The sequence below is a fragment of the Papilio machaon genome, chromosome 11, assembly GCF_912999745.1.
Source record: "Papilio machaon chromosome 11, ilPapMach1.1, whole genome shotgun sequence".
In the NCBI taxonomy this organism is placed as follows: domain Eukaryota; kingdom Metazoa; phylum Arthropoda; class Insecta; order Lepidoptera; family Papilionidae; genus Papilio; species Papilio machaon.
This window is the reverse complement of record NC_059996.1, coordinates 4,440,421-4,457,975: the sequence shown is the minus strand read 5'-3', so window position 1 is coordinate 4,457,975 and position 17,555 is coordinate 4,440,421. Positions and strand designations below refer to the sequence as shown.

Sequence of the window (17,555 nt, the reverse complement as noted above, 5' to 3'; positions counted from 1 at the left end):
TCACCGTACATAGAATAATCAGTTACTAACGTGAGTTGATACACAACCTATAGTCCCTAATGTGATGAGCACAACCAATAGTCGCTCATGTGATTTAGAGTTCCTACCTATAGTTACGTTACGCACGAGAGGTCAAGTTATCGTCGTAGAATAAGCTACTGCTTACAAACTAACTACTATTAACAGAACGTGAGGTTATATAAGTACCTATACACAGTTACTCACTTCAGGTCGCGCTGCAATGTTTCTATCGATTTAAGCATTGGCTATAGTTACTCACGTGAGGTGGAGTTGAAGAGCGAGGTGGGCGGCGCGTAGTGTTGCGCGTAGTGCGGCGTGGCGGCGCCCGCGCAGTACCTCGGAGAAACAGAGCCGCCGCTGCGCGCGTACTCCTCTAAAAGAAAAAGCCTGGGGTCAACAACAAATTACGTTAGGAACACATGCGATACATATATTTTACGTATATACTATATTCTATTAATTTTAATACTCCTTGCCTACTATTTCGTAAATATACTTGAGTATAAACTAAATAAACTATTTGCATATATTGAACTGTGTTTCAATTTTTAATACATTATAGTTGCAGTTAGCACATACATTATATTTCACAACCACTACCAAATTATACACATTCAAAATCGGTACTGAAGATAGACGATGATATCAAAATGCTCATCAAAAGTAAGTGTAATTTCTTTCGCAATATCACAATATCGTACAAAACTAAAGAAATTCTAATTAATTATCAGCTGCATTGGAATATTACCTTCTGTCCACTGGTGAGGGGTGGCGTCCTGCGCATAGGTGTTGAAGGGCGCAGAGGGTGGCGGCGACCGCGGCAGCAGCTGATTGTTGCGCGGCATCGAGTACAGCGCCTCCGCTAGGTCTGCCGCTCGCTTCAGGATTATCTCCTATAGCAAGCATAAACTTCGTATCATTGCAGAAATTAGAATTAAGGACTAACTACCGTACTCAGAATCGTTAAATGGTAACTTAGGGAGCACCTCAATGTAGATTTAGCGTGAGACATCTACACTAAACTTTAATATGTTTAGCCCATATATGTATATGCGTATTATTCGTGAAAACCCTTTCAAGTTGTTGCTTTTTACAAAAACCTACGTTCATGAAAAGATGTTACTATCACAGAAAAACGAGCAGGTCTTAGAAAAGATCTTGTAAGATGCGGATAACACGGCTCAAAGAACCCGCACATATACGACTTTATATTCCCTGAATTCTTCAAGTCTATGCAACACATCTTCTGCATCAACGTTTTTAAAACTAGTACTATAAATAAAAATTACTTATGTAGTACCATTCGCAACACCAATACTAGCGGGTATTTAGCATAATAGTGCTGAGTAGATAATTAATTATGAATAATTAATTTTAGATTAACTTCAAACATCATAGTACATTTATTTAAGTAAAAAAATTAGTTCGATATTCAGATAAAATTTATGAACCATTGTATAACATTTTCTCGTCATGTTAATTACTTACATCGCCTCGCTACATTGCAACAATTGTTGTTGATCTATGACCATTGGTCAGTGAAGTAATATTTCTTTACCTTCGGTAATTTCTCAGGGTCGCCTGGATGCCTCGGTATCAATTTCTGCAGTCGTTGGAAGCCGTAGTCTATCGTAGGCTCGTTGAGCGCTGCTATGCGGAACAGGAAAACAAAATCAATCATTACGCGAACAACTCTAACGATGTCTAATTGACGGATTGTGTATCGAATACGCCAATAGGATTACTTGAGAAAACTCCAATGAGATTTTTATGTCTGAATTCGTTTGATCTTACGTACAATATCTAAATAATAAGATGGATGCTTATGCTCGTATATTCTTTCTCAAAAAACGTAATTACATCCGTTCGTGTTTTGTTTTTATACATGTTATAACTTTATCTTAAAATGTAATATATTTAATAACACATACTATGCTTCTACTCACAAACATATACAAATCTGCCGGGCGCTCCCTTGCAGAACTGCTTGCTCTTGTATGAGAGGGTCACCTCGACGACGCCCGGTATGTGTCGCGGCGGCGTCTGCACCCGTATCGCGTGTGATGTTATTAACTGTTAAAAAAACATTATTAATTGTATAGAACCGAGTCATTTTTAAGTTTTGAGTCGCGTATAATTTTATTTTATTAAATGTCTTATAAGAATCCAGCTATTGTTTATTTAAATTATGTTTGGCAATATTTAGAAATTAAACAAAAGGATAAAACTAATTGAAAACCAATTCTGTGTCTACTTACCTCACTCCAAACTAACATTGTTCCAAACACAACTTGAAGCCCGTCGAAGAAGTTGTCCCCTACAATAATGACAGTGGAACCTCCTGAGGTCCAGCCTTCGCTGGGTGATATCGCTTTGATACAAGGCGTCGCGACCGGCAGGGGTGGATACAGACCTGCTACAGGAAAAAACCTCCATAAGAAAATTAATTGTGAAAGAGAAGAGACCTAGGTCTAACAGTGAATCTGTAAAGGCTAATATGATGATAAAAAACCTTTGGAGTTTCTAGGAGCATATTTATATTTAAAAACAACCATAGGTTAGGTAATACTTCAAATAACTACAATGATAAAATGAGTAATGTTGTTAGTTGCCTAGGTTTTAAAATTAAAATGTTTTACTCGATCGCATTTCGGAAGTCAGTGCATAATCGTATTTCTATTATCATGATTTCTGTTAATGTCTAACATCAATGTGCGATAAAATGGTTGACCTATTTTTAACCTAAAATGTAATTGAAACACTGTGTAAGTTTTTTATAGGCTATTAAAATTTAAATTCAAAAATAAGTTAGGCACTTAATTGATATCTTTCATAGTGACTAATTTCTGAAATAATTATTAAAAATATTCACTTAAAAACTAAAAGTTTTTAATCTGAAATGGATTTTAATGTCCCTTGTTTGGTATCATCAAGAAAGTTAATTTAATATGAAATGTTAAAAATAAATTTAACTGCAGCCAAAGGCATTGTCATAAAGTTCTTCATTACAGACAACACACAAGTAAAAGGCAAATTTTATAACCAACTAAAAACTTTAGTACACGAATAACTAAAACTAATTCCGTCCTGCTTGAACATCAGTATTAGTAGATTTCCAGAAAAAGGACAATTGTGGACCGTAAAAGTTACAAAGAGCCATTACAAAGGGAAGAAGCGATCTACGATGTTAATTGAAAATGAATTTTAATGGCAAACAATAAAGTTGGAGATAGCATCAACGTTTAACGGTTGTTATGACATTATCGAAGTGTTAGGTTGCGGTGCAAGAAGGTTGTAGTGTGGGGGACACGCGCCTGAAGACAACGGGGGGAAGCTCAAATCTTGCGAACAAAACGACTCGGTAATAAAGACGAGAAAAGAAAGTGAATTTAAGGGGACGAAAGGAGATTACGCAGTCGGTTCCTTTTTAATTTGGCTAATAAAATATTTTTCGTCGTGGCCTTTAATAGAAATATTTTTGGCAAAATAATATTTAATCTCATAAATTGGGTTCATGGTATTATAAAGGCCGGCGAATAATTTTATATTGTCTTAAAATATTGTTGGACCTAATTTACAATTTGTACCTTAGATACAAGTTTTCGTAATGACATTTTGGGGTTAGTGTAACAATTTAATAATTTGACTTTTCTGTTCTGCAAAACCAATTTATCTCCAAAAAAAAAAAAACTGAACTCATTCTCGTGTCCAACCATTTGAAAGGAATAATCTCACACTAAATTATCCCTTTCCTGTTCGTACCCGCTCACACCCCCGGACACCCTCGGGGTGAGCGAATGTCTACAGTGATTCCTTGCATACAAACGACACCATATAACGGACTATTATGACTCTCAGACATTTGTTACGTATCCACTATGACGTCAAAGTCATCGTTAAATTGTGTAATATTGTAATCGTTAAAAATAAAAATAAACAGTTGTAAATACATTGAAGTCGAATATGATGGAATATCAAACACAACTGGCATATCGTAAAATATGACGCAATGATAAACGGAAATAATAAAAAAAAAAAAAAAAACGTACAATGATTGTCTGGCGCGGCGTCAGTACCTTCAGACGGGTCGAGGCGCTTGGCGCGCCGGCCATGCTTGCTGTTGTTATGCACGAACATGTTGTCTGATATAGCCAGCAGCGGACCGTCCACCATTACTTGTGTTGATATCACCACCTGCGAGATAAATCAATGTTAGATCCATTATATAAAATAACTAGCTTTTAGCCCGCGACTTCTTCCGCGTGGAATTAAACTTGCTTCTTAATTGAATCTAGATCTTAAGTTTATAACTTTTTTCCTAACGTTTTCTTTCATAAGAACCTTACAAGACAATAACAAGTATAAAAAATAATCGAAATCGTTCCAGCCGTCCGCATGATGACTTGACCCTTGACACTTGACCAAGGGAAATAGGGATCCATTTATAAATTATAGAAAAGATAATTAAATCGAATGAACAATGAATAATAAAAATTATTAAATTTTGAATAGTTAGTTAAATATTTAATGAAACCTGAGTTTAACCAAATCTAACCGTAAAAAATCTTTTACTCCGTATGAATATCGTTTTATTTCCATAAACGACGTTTAAATCGTGGTTAAAATAGCCTTGTTTGTTAGCTACAACGATGTCTGATGCATAGTTTGCCATGCATAAATTTCATCTGAACGAAGTTCAAGATCAAGAAAAAAAGTTGACTCAACGAAAATAAAACCCCGATACCGCACATAACGGCAACGTTCTCTCACACAATGAGGGGCTACTACACACACATAAGTACAGGAAGGGAATCGAAAGGGAGAGTCCCTAGGGAGGAGCCAATGTCTCGGGACCGTATGAAATGGACGTAAGTCTTCCAATAGGTATGCAAGGAAATGCATTGAATGTGTGCACTTCGCATATTTTGACATAGGTGGACTAATGTTCAAGATTTATTTTAAGGGGACTTTTTGCATTTCAATATATTGTAGTATTAAGAGCCCTTTTTGTTAACAAATGAAATTTGTATTTAACTTTATTTAATTTATTTTCTTATCTTTACATTTAAACAGGTTTAATGTTTTAAAACAGGTTTAGTTTAATTATTATTTAATAATTTCTCCAAGTTACTGTTTATATGTTACTTAATTAAATTCAAGTATCAAATCGATTGAAATAATAATGAAAAGTATTAATATTAACACTAGCACCGATAGAAGACTGCATAACTTCGATCCCAAAGAGCCACCACAAATGTCTGTTATATATTATACCCATATATTCTTACCCTTGAAACAGGGAACGACCACTGAATTATTCAATGACACACAGAAAGCCCAAATATAGACATAGCTTTACACACCAGCGGAACTGTTTATAGAATTATATGCTATATGCAAACACATATAAGCACTATATTTGGTTAAAGTTTGTAATAGTACCACGTAAGACAAATATGTCTTAGCCAACTGTGGCAGCAAATTTGTACTCATAAGTAGACTTAAGTGTGACTGCACCTTTAATGTCAACCGCGTTAGGGTTGTCTCTAATTAATTTATGTAACTTTGTGAAAGTTTTGTTTAACTATGAAATACAGTGGAACATTATATCGTCAGTTAGAATAAATCTTTTGATTTAAATAATAATTTATTAAAGTAGTTATTTATATTAAAATGGTTGCAATTTGTCAACGTCTTTTAATTGTAATTATTTTATTCAGTCTAAGTTTTTTACATGTTAAATACATCAATAAATAATAAAAGATGAAATATATTTTAGTTTTAGATAACTAACTTCACTAGCTTCTCTAAATCATTTTTTTTTTCGATATGATAATAGGTAGGTATTATGTAACGATGCTATTGTATAAATCAAAATCTTATCTTAAAATATAAAGGAAGTAGAAATGTAAGTAGATAAAGTTGTGTAAATAAATTTAATTTCATCCCTCTTCTAAATTGGAGGCGTTTCAAATATTCAAGAGTCATGAACGCAACCCTTCTTCAGCAAGGGTGATACCACTGTCTGTGTGGTACAATTCATAAGTGACTATATCCAATTTAAAGTTGCCAAAAAGCAAATAAAATTGAATCTGATAAAATAACATGAATTCAAAGAAATTACACAACATGAAGCAAAAATTTTAACTTTCTGATTAAGTCACATTGTTGCTAAAAACGTTTTCAAAATATAAGTCTATTATATTTTTAGGTCAGTAAATGACTCTAATTAAAAAAAATGGACTCAATGTCATGTCTGTTCTATTCTTATTTCTATGATTTATGTAATTAAAATAATAAAAAGTATACAGTTCTAGTAATATATATTACTAGAACGATTCAAATATTTTCGTATATTAAAAATAAATGTTTCCGCTATCGCTTATATCTTACTCTATTATCGGAAACGGTATAGACAGAGCGTGCAGGCTGCAAAGTAATTTTTCCTCGAGTCTAGTAAACAAGCGACCATTTACATGTCGACAGCAGGAATAATTACGGCCGGACCTTGAGATGAGATAGTTACTGCTGAAGCGTGTTTTCATCCCCGCTAAGAATTTACTCCGTTGTTATAATTTTATTCCGAAAATGTAATTCTCTTTTAATTTACGTAAAGCCGGTGGGGCTTGCAAGTCAACGACCTTTTGAGAGACGAAATTTAACTATTGTAATCGCAAACGAGATAAAGTTATAAAATCTCATTATTCAGTTCGTAGTTGTGTTCTTAGCAGTATAACATATTTTCGTGTAATTACCATGTATCTTTATCTGAAAATGTTTCTAATTTCTTTAACTGATGAGTTACATGGTTATGAAAGAAAAGCGAGATAGTCACGAAATACGCTAAAGTCTAGTCTAGGCAGTTTAAATGTCCGATACTGCGTCTAACTATTAATTTTACACATTTCTCATATAAAATTATCATCAAATACGAGTTAACACTAATTACGTGATTTGGTACAACTGTAGTACTACATTGAGGCTATTATTATTAATTAAACAATGACCACTTTAAAACTTACGTTATTACTGCGAAAATATTTCGAACCAAAAAAGTTTTTAAATGTATACTTACTTGAAATCTTCTCATATCTCTAGGGTTGCCAGCGTTTTTCAAACAATTCTGATTGCATTTCAGAAAGAATTTAAGAAAAAATCTGAAACAATAAAAAACCATCTTATTATTTTGTAACATAAGATATTAAATGCAGAAACAGAAGGCAAAATAATCTATATGAATTCTCAATAATAAGACAGCATTATTTACTGTCTAGCTTATCTAATTTATAATATATACTACAACAACAACAATAACAACATAACTCACGCCTGTAACCCAAAGGCGTAAGCAGAGACCACGTCCATTTGGTGCGGTTCTGGTACAACTCTCTCAGTTTTTCTACATCTACATTCATACATCTACGCATATGTACATGCACGTTGGTTAAGGTGCTCTTAGTTATGAATCTCTTATTAATATTGGCTTGACAGCTGTTGGTTTACCATAAATTATAAAATACAGAATAATCAACAATGCTCTGTATTAATCAGAATTTTAATTAATAATCATAAATGTTTGAATTCCATTCATGTCTGTTCCAAAGTGATAAAATGATAAAGTGCGATGTCTATTATTTATTTGTGGTCGAGACTTGTAACCCAAAGTTTGACATTAACGACAGCTGTTTCCACTTCAAAGGCCACGACATAAACAGAGGCAATAACGTATTAATTTGTTTCTCGTGTTCACTAATTTGTTCTTCCCACCTTTCCGGTCTGATTTTTTGTGCCCGAGTTTCGAAGCATATTTCGCCGGTCACATAATTTTTTGTTAAAATGCAAAACGCAGAAGAATCTAAATTTACATTTTTTATTATTATTAAAGTTTATACGTCTTTCTATATCTCTTACGTAATATTTAGTTTACAGAGTATTTATTTTAATTTTATAATATTTGTTTTAAGAAATTTTTATTAAGTCATATATTACATTTACTGTTGTATCAAACAATTTTCAGATCGAATGTCTATTAAATCGGCTTATACATCACCTATATTGTGCTATTGTGTGAGATTACTGTGTTATTCCAAATTATCCCTTATTTTATACGACTTTAAGCTTATAAGGGTTGTAAAGATAAAGTTGTTGATGCGTAGCGTAGAGTATGCGATCAGGCGGCCGATCACGATGAATGCTTTAGCAGAAATATTTTACATGGCCCCCGGCAAAGCCAGCGCCACGCCGAATATTGTTGTGCCAACAGTCAAGTATAAACATAGAGTGGATACTACACCCGCTAACTACCTCTATTTTAATTCAATCTTGTGCATTACAAAATTGTACTGTTAAAATGTAATTTGTTTTTGTTAATAATGAATACGATACTGGTGGTTCAGTAGTCATAATCTCCAGATATAAAGTTATTCCGTATCTGGATATATTGAAGTAGTCAAGGTACAGTGCAAATGCAACAGTTAACGGCACGATCTGACAAGATCTCAAGAAATAATTAAAAATTATAAGTCGGCTCGGAGTCATAAAATAATAAGAATTAAAAGTAAGTTTACAACTCTAAAGATTCACAATATGAGTGTATTGTAGGTGGCGCGTAGCTCCAACGTATTCGAGGTCTGGGCGCCCGCGGCGTCGCACATCTGTTCCCGCATTATTTATGTTAAACACCTTATGTCACAATATCGCGAGTTAGGAGTTTACGGCTGTCAAGCGACACCGAGCCTCGCCGAGCTATGAATGGAGATTTTATTTTAGTCACAGCCGAAGACAGAAATGTGGCCAAACTACGTTTCTTTTAGCATTCGCGAAGTATAGTAAATATTTGACATTTAACACACAACTTTCGATTAATATTTATACTAGCTGTCACCCGCGACTTCGTCCGCGCGGAATTAAAAAAAAACTTAATAAGTAGCCTATGTGTTCTTCCAGACTATGTTCTACATCTGTGCAAAATTTAATCAGGATCCATTGAGCCGTTCCGAAGATACCTTCAAACAAACATCCATCCATCTAAACATTCGTATTTATAATATTAGTATGATTGGTTTCAATATGTGTCTTTTCCTTTCCTTTTTCTTTTTTTGTTATCCTTTCATTCTCCTTTAAGGAAACAGATTATAACATATGTTTTAAGAGTGTTTGGGCAGTGGAGTTTCACTATATTTTTGTCACATATACGTGAACGAATAATGGCTAGTATAACCTGACATTTAAAAAGTCCTTGTTCTTCTAAACGACGATATTCAATTATTTTTATTTTTTAATGTTTACTTTAAAACTTCGATATATGTGTGGACAAAATATTCAGTATAAAATATCCAAATTTACACACACAAAGTTAAGAACATTTAACTTGTGAATCTCGGTGACATTCACAATGGAGTTCAAGACCCGACAGGCGTTAATTTATCTGAGCAGCGTCGCGATTTACGATGCCGAATGATGCCTTACGATCGCTGAGTGCTGTCGGTAATAACTCTGATAGCTTAATAGCTCTCTTACATTCATTAACGCCTCACACATTCAATTTTATTTGCACGATCATGTTAACGCGTGTAACATGTCTAATGCTCTGTGATTTGTCTATCTAACTAGACATAGAATCAAAATTCGATACGAAATATTTTTTTAAGTCTTTATGGCATTTAAGGTGGCAAACAATTGGCCTAAATTCGCCAAAATAGCAAAACGACCGCCGCCCACAGATATCTGTAATTACAGATGCGTTGCCTACCTTTAATCGACGGAGTAAGGAACTCACAGAAAGAGGATATTTCTTATGCATCCCCTCCTATGCCAAATCCACTTCTCCTTCCTACCATTTCCCTATAACAAAAGAATAGGAAGGGAACGTGGACTGAAATTATGCCACCAGCACGCATACTCATTAGACGAAAAGCGTAATTTCTTCCACTTGACGGCTGTCTTCTATGTGGTCGAGGTATCTCACCAGTCTTGCTGACCAGTTCGCGCACCAAACAAATAATGTTGTTAAGGGCTCTACCGCTGTTAAAATATTATTTAACTGGTTGTCAGATAATATCTTGTGTTTATATATTTTTTTGGATTAAGTTGCATTTATATGTTTAGAAGTGAAAGTTTCTTCAAGTGCACACTTTAAAGTTTTCTACTACTGATAGAAATTTACTTGTAAAGTTATAATTATTAGGCAAATTAAGATAAATAGCCAAGTAATCCGAGTTCTCCAAAAAAATAAATTTCTTATCAACTATTTTCGATTCAAAAGTTGTGACAGAACACAACAAACCGTAGCCATTTCAAGTGAAAATCGCTGAAATCAAACCAAACACAAGAAAAACATCTACCTATAACTAGGAATATTTACCTATCGCATCACAAAGAAAGGAAACTCTGTATTTTCGTCGTAAAAACTACCCTCGCTTTTCATCCCTTGCCCGCGTATATAATACAGCCCCAGTTCGGTAGAGCTTATCAATAGATTTTATATGGTACACGTAAAGCAACATGCTTTCAGGAATTTCTGAAATTATTTGAATCGTTGTATAGTAACATTTTAACTCTTTCAATAAACAGATAAGAAGTGTCGATTAACAGGTTTTAGATGATGGTTTACACAATTTATTGTTTTTTTTAATCGTTATAAAACACAACCTTTAGAAGTTAAAGTTGAAATTATTAGAACGATCTTTAACAGCTTATGACAAGTTCATTTTTATCTAAACCTTTAAATACTAAGCTCTGATGTAATATTTACATAAACTTAAATTGCCTTAAATTCTAATTTTTTTTTTTTTTGGGTAGTGTAATCTGTTAAAAATATTTAAGAAAATCACAAGAACGAGGAATACATTATATCTGTTAGACGCATTTTAGCTTTAAATAGACACATTTTAACCCCTATATAAATGCAAAAAGTAATTTCAAACTAAGCTAAATCATATCAACCGATATTGCCAGCATTACACTAGGAACATTGTTAATAAAAACTTATTCGGTCCATTCATACTTTTATTTCAGGCCAGTTTCGCAAATGCCGCACTATGAGATGAAAAAATCTACTACGGCATTAAGTTGGTGGGAGGCGCGCCCTCTCAAGGAACACTTGAGCTCCCTCCATCTCCCACACTACCGCCTTCTATACTAGTTATGTTTATTTGCATCGAATGTTCTTTCAAACTTGTTTCTAAAAACGTACATGGCCTGGTTAAAATTTTGAAAACATCTTTAGAGAGTGCTATTGAGAAAGGTAACAAAGATATGGAAAGTTAAACATGTATAACATATATATATGATGTATTATTAGAACACAACAATGTAGCTTACAAATGCACAGCTTCCAATCACTTTAATTGTTTCTAATAAAGTTTACTTAACTGAAATATAAATGTGGTCGTATGCGGTAAAACAAAATGTTTACTTTTACTAACTAGGTGCAGTTTTGTTTAGCGTGAAAACTGCACTTGAAATATTGCTTGATGAAATAAGTGGAAAAAATTAAATACAGATTAGACTTATAATAACAAATTCAGGTGTTTATCAGAAATAATTTAAAACGATCTAATCGAAGATGGCTAACCAGTCAAACAAATACTTCAGTACAAAACTGAAGCTAGAAACCGCATTCGTAAAATCGAACGCATTGTAAGAACGCGGGTTCTGACAACAAGCGGTCTCTTATAACTTTTCCCTTTTAACCTTTGGTTCCCCTCACCCCGCGCCCCCCGGCCGGTCGCCCGCTCGCCCGCTCCCTCGGGAGGCGGTCCCCAGGGCCGGCGCGACTCCCCGCGCACGCCGCCCCGCCTGCCACCACTCAATACCGACACGCCATGCGGACGCCAAAGATTAAGTACGCGTAAGATTGATGAAAACTATCTGCTATATTTAGTACCTAAGATATTTATGTGCATAACTAAAATATGACCATTTATTTTACAAGATACATTATCACATATAATATGTTGCATATATTGTAATGGAAGCGGGCAGAAAAAAAAGGAGTTTTAAAAGAAGAAACGGCATCTTTCATGAAGTAAGATAATTTTTGCTACGTGAAGAGCTCAACGAATATATATTTGAATTAATATAAGTTGACAAAACGTTATTTTGTAAATTAAAAAATTGCGATTTTTTAAATTCAAGAATAGCTATTTACTGACGATAACAAATATGATTATCTTCATATATATTTTGTGAATATCAGGATTAAACTAAACATGATAAATACATATTTACATAGAATTCGATGAAAAGTGTTTTGTTAATATTTATAGTCACGTTCGAAAATCAATAAATCGCCATTTAATTGTTAAAAGGTAGATTGAGTAAATTAAAAATAAATAATTCAAACGAAAATGTAATTTACCGCGGATACTTAATCTTTGAGAACATGCGACGGGCCCATAACCGGCCGAGTTTTCGACTTTGTTTTTCCGCATACGTCTATAGCCGGTGTTAATATTTCAGTATGTACCAAATTCAAGGGTTAACTGGTCCCCGTCTCGAACGACGGTGGAAATAGATGGAAACAATAACAACCATTTCAACATTCCCCGTTTAGAAATTGTGCAAACAACGTTAACAATATTTATGACGTACATGTCCCTTTTATGTTTTACGTTCGCACTTACAGTATTAATAAACGATATTTGTATTCTTTAGAAAACAAATACATATGTTCAGCTTGTTCATCATCCTATTTATGTCACATCAATTTGATTATCTTAGTAAATACACTAAAACATAAATGTAATATTCTTGAGAGAAAACTGTTTTATCTGTACACATTTTGTACAATTTTTTTAAAATAATTCCTAAAATTTTTCAGTGTCAAAATAGAACATTACATTCGATTAATGCAATAAAGAAAATAAATGACAATAAATAAAACAAACACTAAAACTTTAAAACACTTTAGTGTAGAGACGACAGAATAAAGTAAGCCTGTCTATGTGCTGTAAACAGGGGGCAGCGGTAGTTTTTCCGACGTGTCGAGCCCTAGGAGGGTTCGCGGGCGACGCGGTGTCTCGCCGTCGCCATGGCAACGCGATAAAACCTCGCCTTTCCACAGCCCTCCGCGAACTGAACGCTACAAGATAAGCTCGCAGTAAATATCGGGATATTATGTACAGTTTTTTACGACCCCCCTTAAAACTTACAATGTGAGCTTTTTGTAAACGTTGCCGTTATAAGTTTCGTTTACTTTTTCTTCTTTAATATAAATTTTATTATAATAAACGGCTTAAAAACGTCGAAAATAATAATCCATCAGTAATACTACGAAGTCTGATTTATACATGGCTTTCATTAATGAACAACATCTACTTTAACGTATGCGAGGAAATGAAAACTCAATAACATCCCATTTAATGCAATGAGCAATTTTTCGTATATCTTAGAAAGTTTAATTTTAACTTTTTTACACCGTATTTCATTCATAATATTCAACAAACCCAGTTAACAAGGTAGAAGAGAACAATTCTGAAGTAATTCACAACGCAATAGAATTTTAGTAACAACTATCTCGATAGTCTAACTAAAGTCGTAGTGGTCGTAACGCAAAACGCCGCATTCGCCTCGACCTCGTTCCTATACAATCAACATACAAAGACAAGAGGCAACATTACGCGGGCATCACTTCATTGTGGGCACCGTTCTAATTGTAACTACACTCTTGGGCACCATCAGGCGCTCAGCGCTCCGACGGGTAGGCGTGTGCCACTAATCTTCGACCCCCAACATACCGATACGACGCCGAAACTAAACAAACAACTTTCAACTTAAATCTAACAACGTAAAGTCCAAATTCACATGTTGGTTTAGAATAGTATTCGCAAACGTTGCGCGGGTTAACGCACACTATCAACTCATTAAATTGCATCGCCTTTTTAATGAGTCTGAAAGTGAACAAAGGATATTGAACACGATTACATTAAGTACGTTGTAGTGTCGGGCGAGGTAAGCTAGTTTTCGACACTTGCAAGATAAGCATAGTAGTAGTCAAAAAAACAGATAAATATGTCTTAATCATTATTGAAACCGATCATAAATGTTTGTTACGATTCTTTGATTTGATCAACCATTCATCAGAGAGTATGTATTTTTTTAATTATATAATATACGTACTATTGGTTTCAAGGGATAATAATCATATAAACAAAAAAGTAATGAGATTGAATGTGGATGGCTATAAAGGTAGAGGAAGACCAAAGAAAGTATGGATGGATTGTGTGAAAGAGGATATGCGTAAGAAGGGGGTAAATTCAGATATGACGGCTGATAGAGATGTATGGAGGAGTAGTACATACTGTGCCGACCCTCCAAAGGGATAAGGGCAGGTTGATGATGATGACGTACTATTGGTTTATGAGACCAAAATCTCCGTTTAAAACATATCGTTATTTCTGTTTTGTCAAATATAATGTCGAGGATGACGATATGTTTTATACTTTATTATATTTTGGGCTCAGAAACCCACGGTTAGTAAATTCTTAATTTAAAATTAAAAACACTAGACTTACTATCTACTAGAAAATTCTACATAGAATAAAATTACAGACATACATATACTCACAATATTTAATATGGTGCCCTAAATAAGGACAGTTGGTTCAGTTATAAAATAGACCTCTATCAAGATATCTCACGCGAAGGAAAAACCTTCCTGCGTATATTCATGCGGCTTAATGTGTTTATATTTAAGCGTTGGTAAACTTACAAACACTAGTAACATGTAGCGAACCTCCCTCATATTTACCGGCTGAATATGCTATAAAGTGATATCACGTGATCGTTTTCGGCCGGGTAATAGTTATAAATTACCCGGGTAGTTTATAAAAGCCGGTTAACCCGAGGTAAGCGGACAAGGAGCATAATTTATTATTGGAAAATTCGCGGGCGCGCATTTTCATATGCGCTATTGATCATTTTATATGCGTAATATCGGCCGGCCATCGGGACAACGCGCGGCATAATGTCACCAGCGAACAATGTATCGTTACAGTGTAAATAATCTTGACTGGATTCTGTCTACTTTCGAATGAATTATTATGTATAAGTAATGATGGATTCCAGATAAGTATAGTTTGAAACTATTTCGGCGATAAAAGTTGCTTTTTTTTAAATAAAGAAACATAATTAATTCCTTATCTTTCTTAATCTTACTAATATTATAAATGCGAATGTTTAGATGGATGTTTTTTTAAGGTATCTCTGAAACGCCTAAACGGATCTTGATGAAATTTGGCACAGATGTAGAGCATAGTCGGGAAGAACACATAGACTACCTATAACGCTTTTTTTTAATTCCGCGGGGACGGAGTCGCTGGCGACAGCTAGTTGTGTAGTTAAAGATCAAAATAATTCAAAATGTACTGCAAATGTAATTCAAAAACATTATTTTTCAATTCGAACACATTATCATGGTACGCAAGTGTATACCATTCATACACACACAAACAGCTAACATATGACTATCAAGAACGTATAGTGAACGTTTATTAGACCGCGTGTATTGGGAGTACGGTTAGACTTGGCAATGGAAAATATAGTTGCAGTGAGCACTGTATCATCTTCGCAAGGGGTCGCGCTGAGTTATTATAGCGGAGGTACATTCATGCACGAATTATTTATTTTTTAATTAATCACTGATGGTTTATTGAATAACATACTACTAACTATTCATCCAATTTTCCTTAATCAATTCAGCTTCAAGATTTTACGTTTGCTTTGTTTTTCTATCCTTACATAATTCCCTAGTACTTTCTTAATGCTTTCTAAGGTTTACAATTTACCAAATTCAATATTATGTAATAATACTTTCATTGTAATGTTATCAGACAGTCAAAAACAGAAAACATTCGTTCTGAATTTATCATAGTATAAAATAATTTCTTAAACATTTTCAAACATGACTGTACCGCCTGTTTTATATTCGCGAGAACCCTGCATCGTATTTATCACAAGAAACTTTTAAGGTAAAGCATATTTACGCGTTCGTAGCAACTTGCTTGATAAAATGCGAATATTTTAACGATATTTTTGACCTATAAATTTGTATAATACATTAAGTTATTTTGATAAAATGTTAAGTTGAAAAAAATAAATTACAATCCTCTCTTTTTACTATTATTATTAGTTATAATTGTATAAATTAAACTTCAACTAAAGTTTAAGGCTTTGCAAAAAAACAATATATTTAACTTACTTCAACTCTAGGTAAAAAAAATAGTTTTTACTCTGGTATTGATTGAAGTTATTAAAAACAGTACACTATTTTTAATTTAATTACATATAGATGTAACAATCTTTGTTATTGAAAAACTTAAATTATTATTAGTTAAGAAATTAAAGGGGTAATTTTGGATTGGATCTACTTTTAGTTCAGTGATTAGTAAAATTTTCTATTTCGAGATCATTGGCTTTTTATTTTTGAACCACTCTTTAGAAGGTTCACGTCGAAAGCCGAAACGTAAATGTTATACCGGCATTCTTTCCAAACTGCTCTATCAAAATATAACGACCGCTATAAAACCGATAGAAAAGAAAGCAACCATTACCGATGAATTTCCAAAGATCGTACAATAACCGATTGCACATCCTTTTCTGTCGTAAGTGGTAATGTGTATTTCCTATCTTTTTCTGGCAGAAGTTTTTCGTTTTATAGGCGAATCGATAATATTCGGACCACTCAGTAAGATCGGTGTTAAATATTTTATGATGTCCAACGTCAAAACACAGTTTGTTAGTTGGTTGTTTGTAAAACAGACTAGACTAGTATACCTAAATATCCAGTATAGTATAGAGTAGTGATGCAACGGATGTCTGTTTCCGTTTCCGCAAGTGCGGAAGTTCCGCATGCTTTTCAACATCCGTTTCTGTTTCTGTTTCCGCAACTTTTATAACGGAGATAAAACGGAACTTTACGACGGCTGAGAGATCCAAATGCGCGGCGCGAGACGCGCAGTCCGTACGCGGCCTTTCGGCACTTGTCGCATTTGTTTGTTTACGTACTTTTTCGTGAATTTAAGCGCGTAATATTTTCTGCTGCTGTTTGAAACAATCAGTTTCTCTTGCTGGAGTAAACTGTCTAGTAGTTGTACTGGCACAATGCACCTATTTCATACTTACGAGTTATTAAATGTACTTTTGAATAAGTGATAACCATGTAGTATATCATCATCATTATTATCATCAGCTCACTATACATCCCCACTGAGGGGCTCGGAGCCTACCCCAAATTAGGGGTGACTAGGCCATAGTCAACCACGCTGGCCCAGAGCGGGTTGACTTCACACATATCATTAAATTTTTTTCTCAGATATGTGCAGGCAGCATCACTATGTTTTCCTTCACCGTAGGAACGTCGGATAAATGTCAATATCTAAATCGAAAAACACATTGGTACATAGCGGGATTCGAACCCAGGCCCTGCAGATTGCAAGTCAAGTGCCTAATAATTATATCTTTTTCTAATCTAGATTTGGTGTTTTTGATACTTAACACATTCAATGTTTACAAAATAAAAAATGTAACAGCTT

General features: G+C 34.2%; 1 protein-coding gene across 1 annotated transcript in view; it reads right to left on the bottom strand.

The window, feature by feature from the left end:
• Positions 1-327: 327 nt before the first annotated feature.
• The window catches only part of LOC106719668 (transcription factor collier), a 44,404-nt gene continuing 27,176 nt past the window's right edge, over positions 328-17,555 (bottom strand). Inside the window, exons 8-14 of the mRNA XM_045680024.1 lie at positions 7,097-7,178; positions 4,071-4,215; positions 2,280-2,437; positions 1,968-2,094; positions 1,580-1,671; positions 770-914; positions 328-408 (exon numbers count right to left, since the gene is read on the bottom strand). Of these exons, the coding sequence (XP_045535980.1) occupies positions 395-408; positions 770-914; positions 1,580-1,671; positions 1,968-2,094; positions 2,280-2,437; positions 4,071-4,215; positions 7,097-7,178 (763 nt within the window). The 3' untranslated portion in view covers positions 328-394. The remainder of the gene's footprint in view (positions 409-769; positions 915-1,579; positions 1,672-1,967; positions 2,095-2,279; positions 2,438-4,070; positions 4,216-7,096; positions 7,179-17,555) is intronic.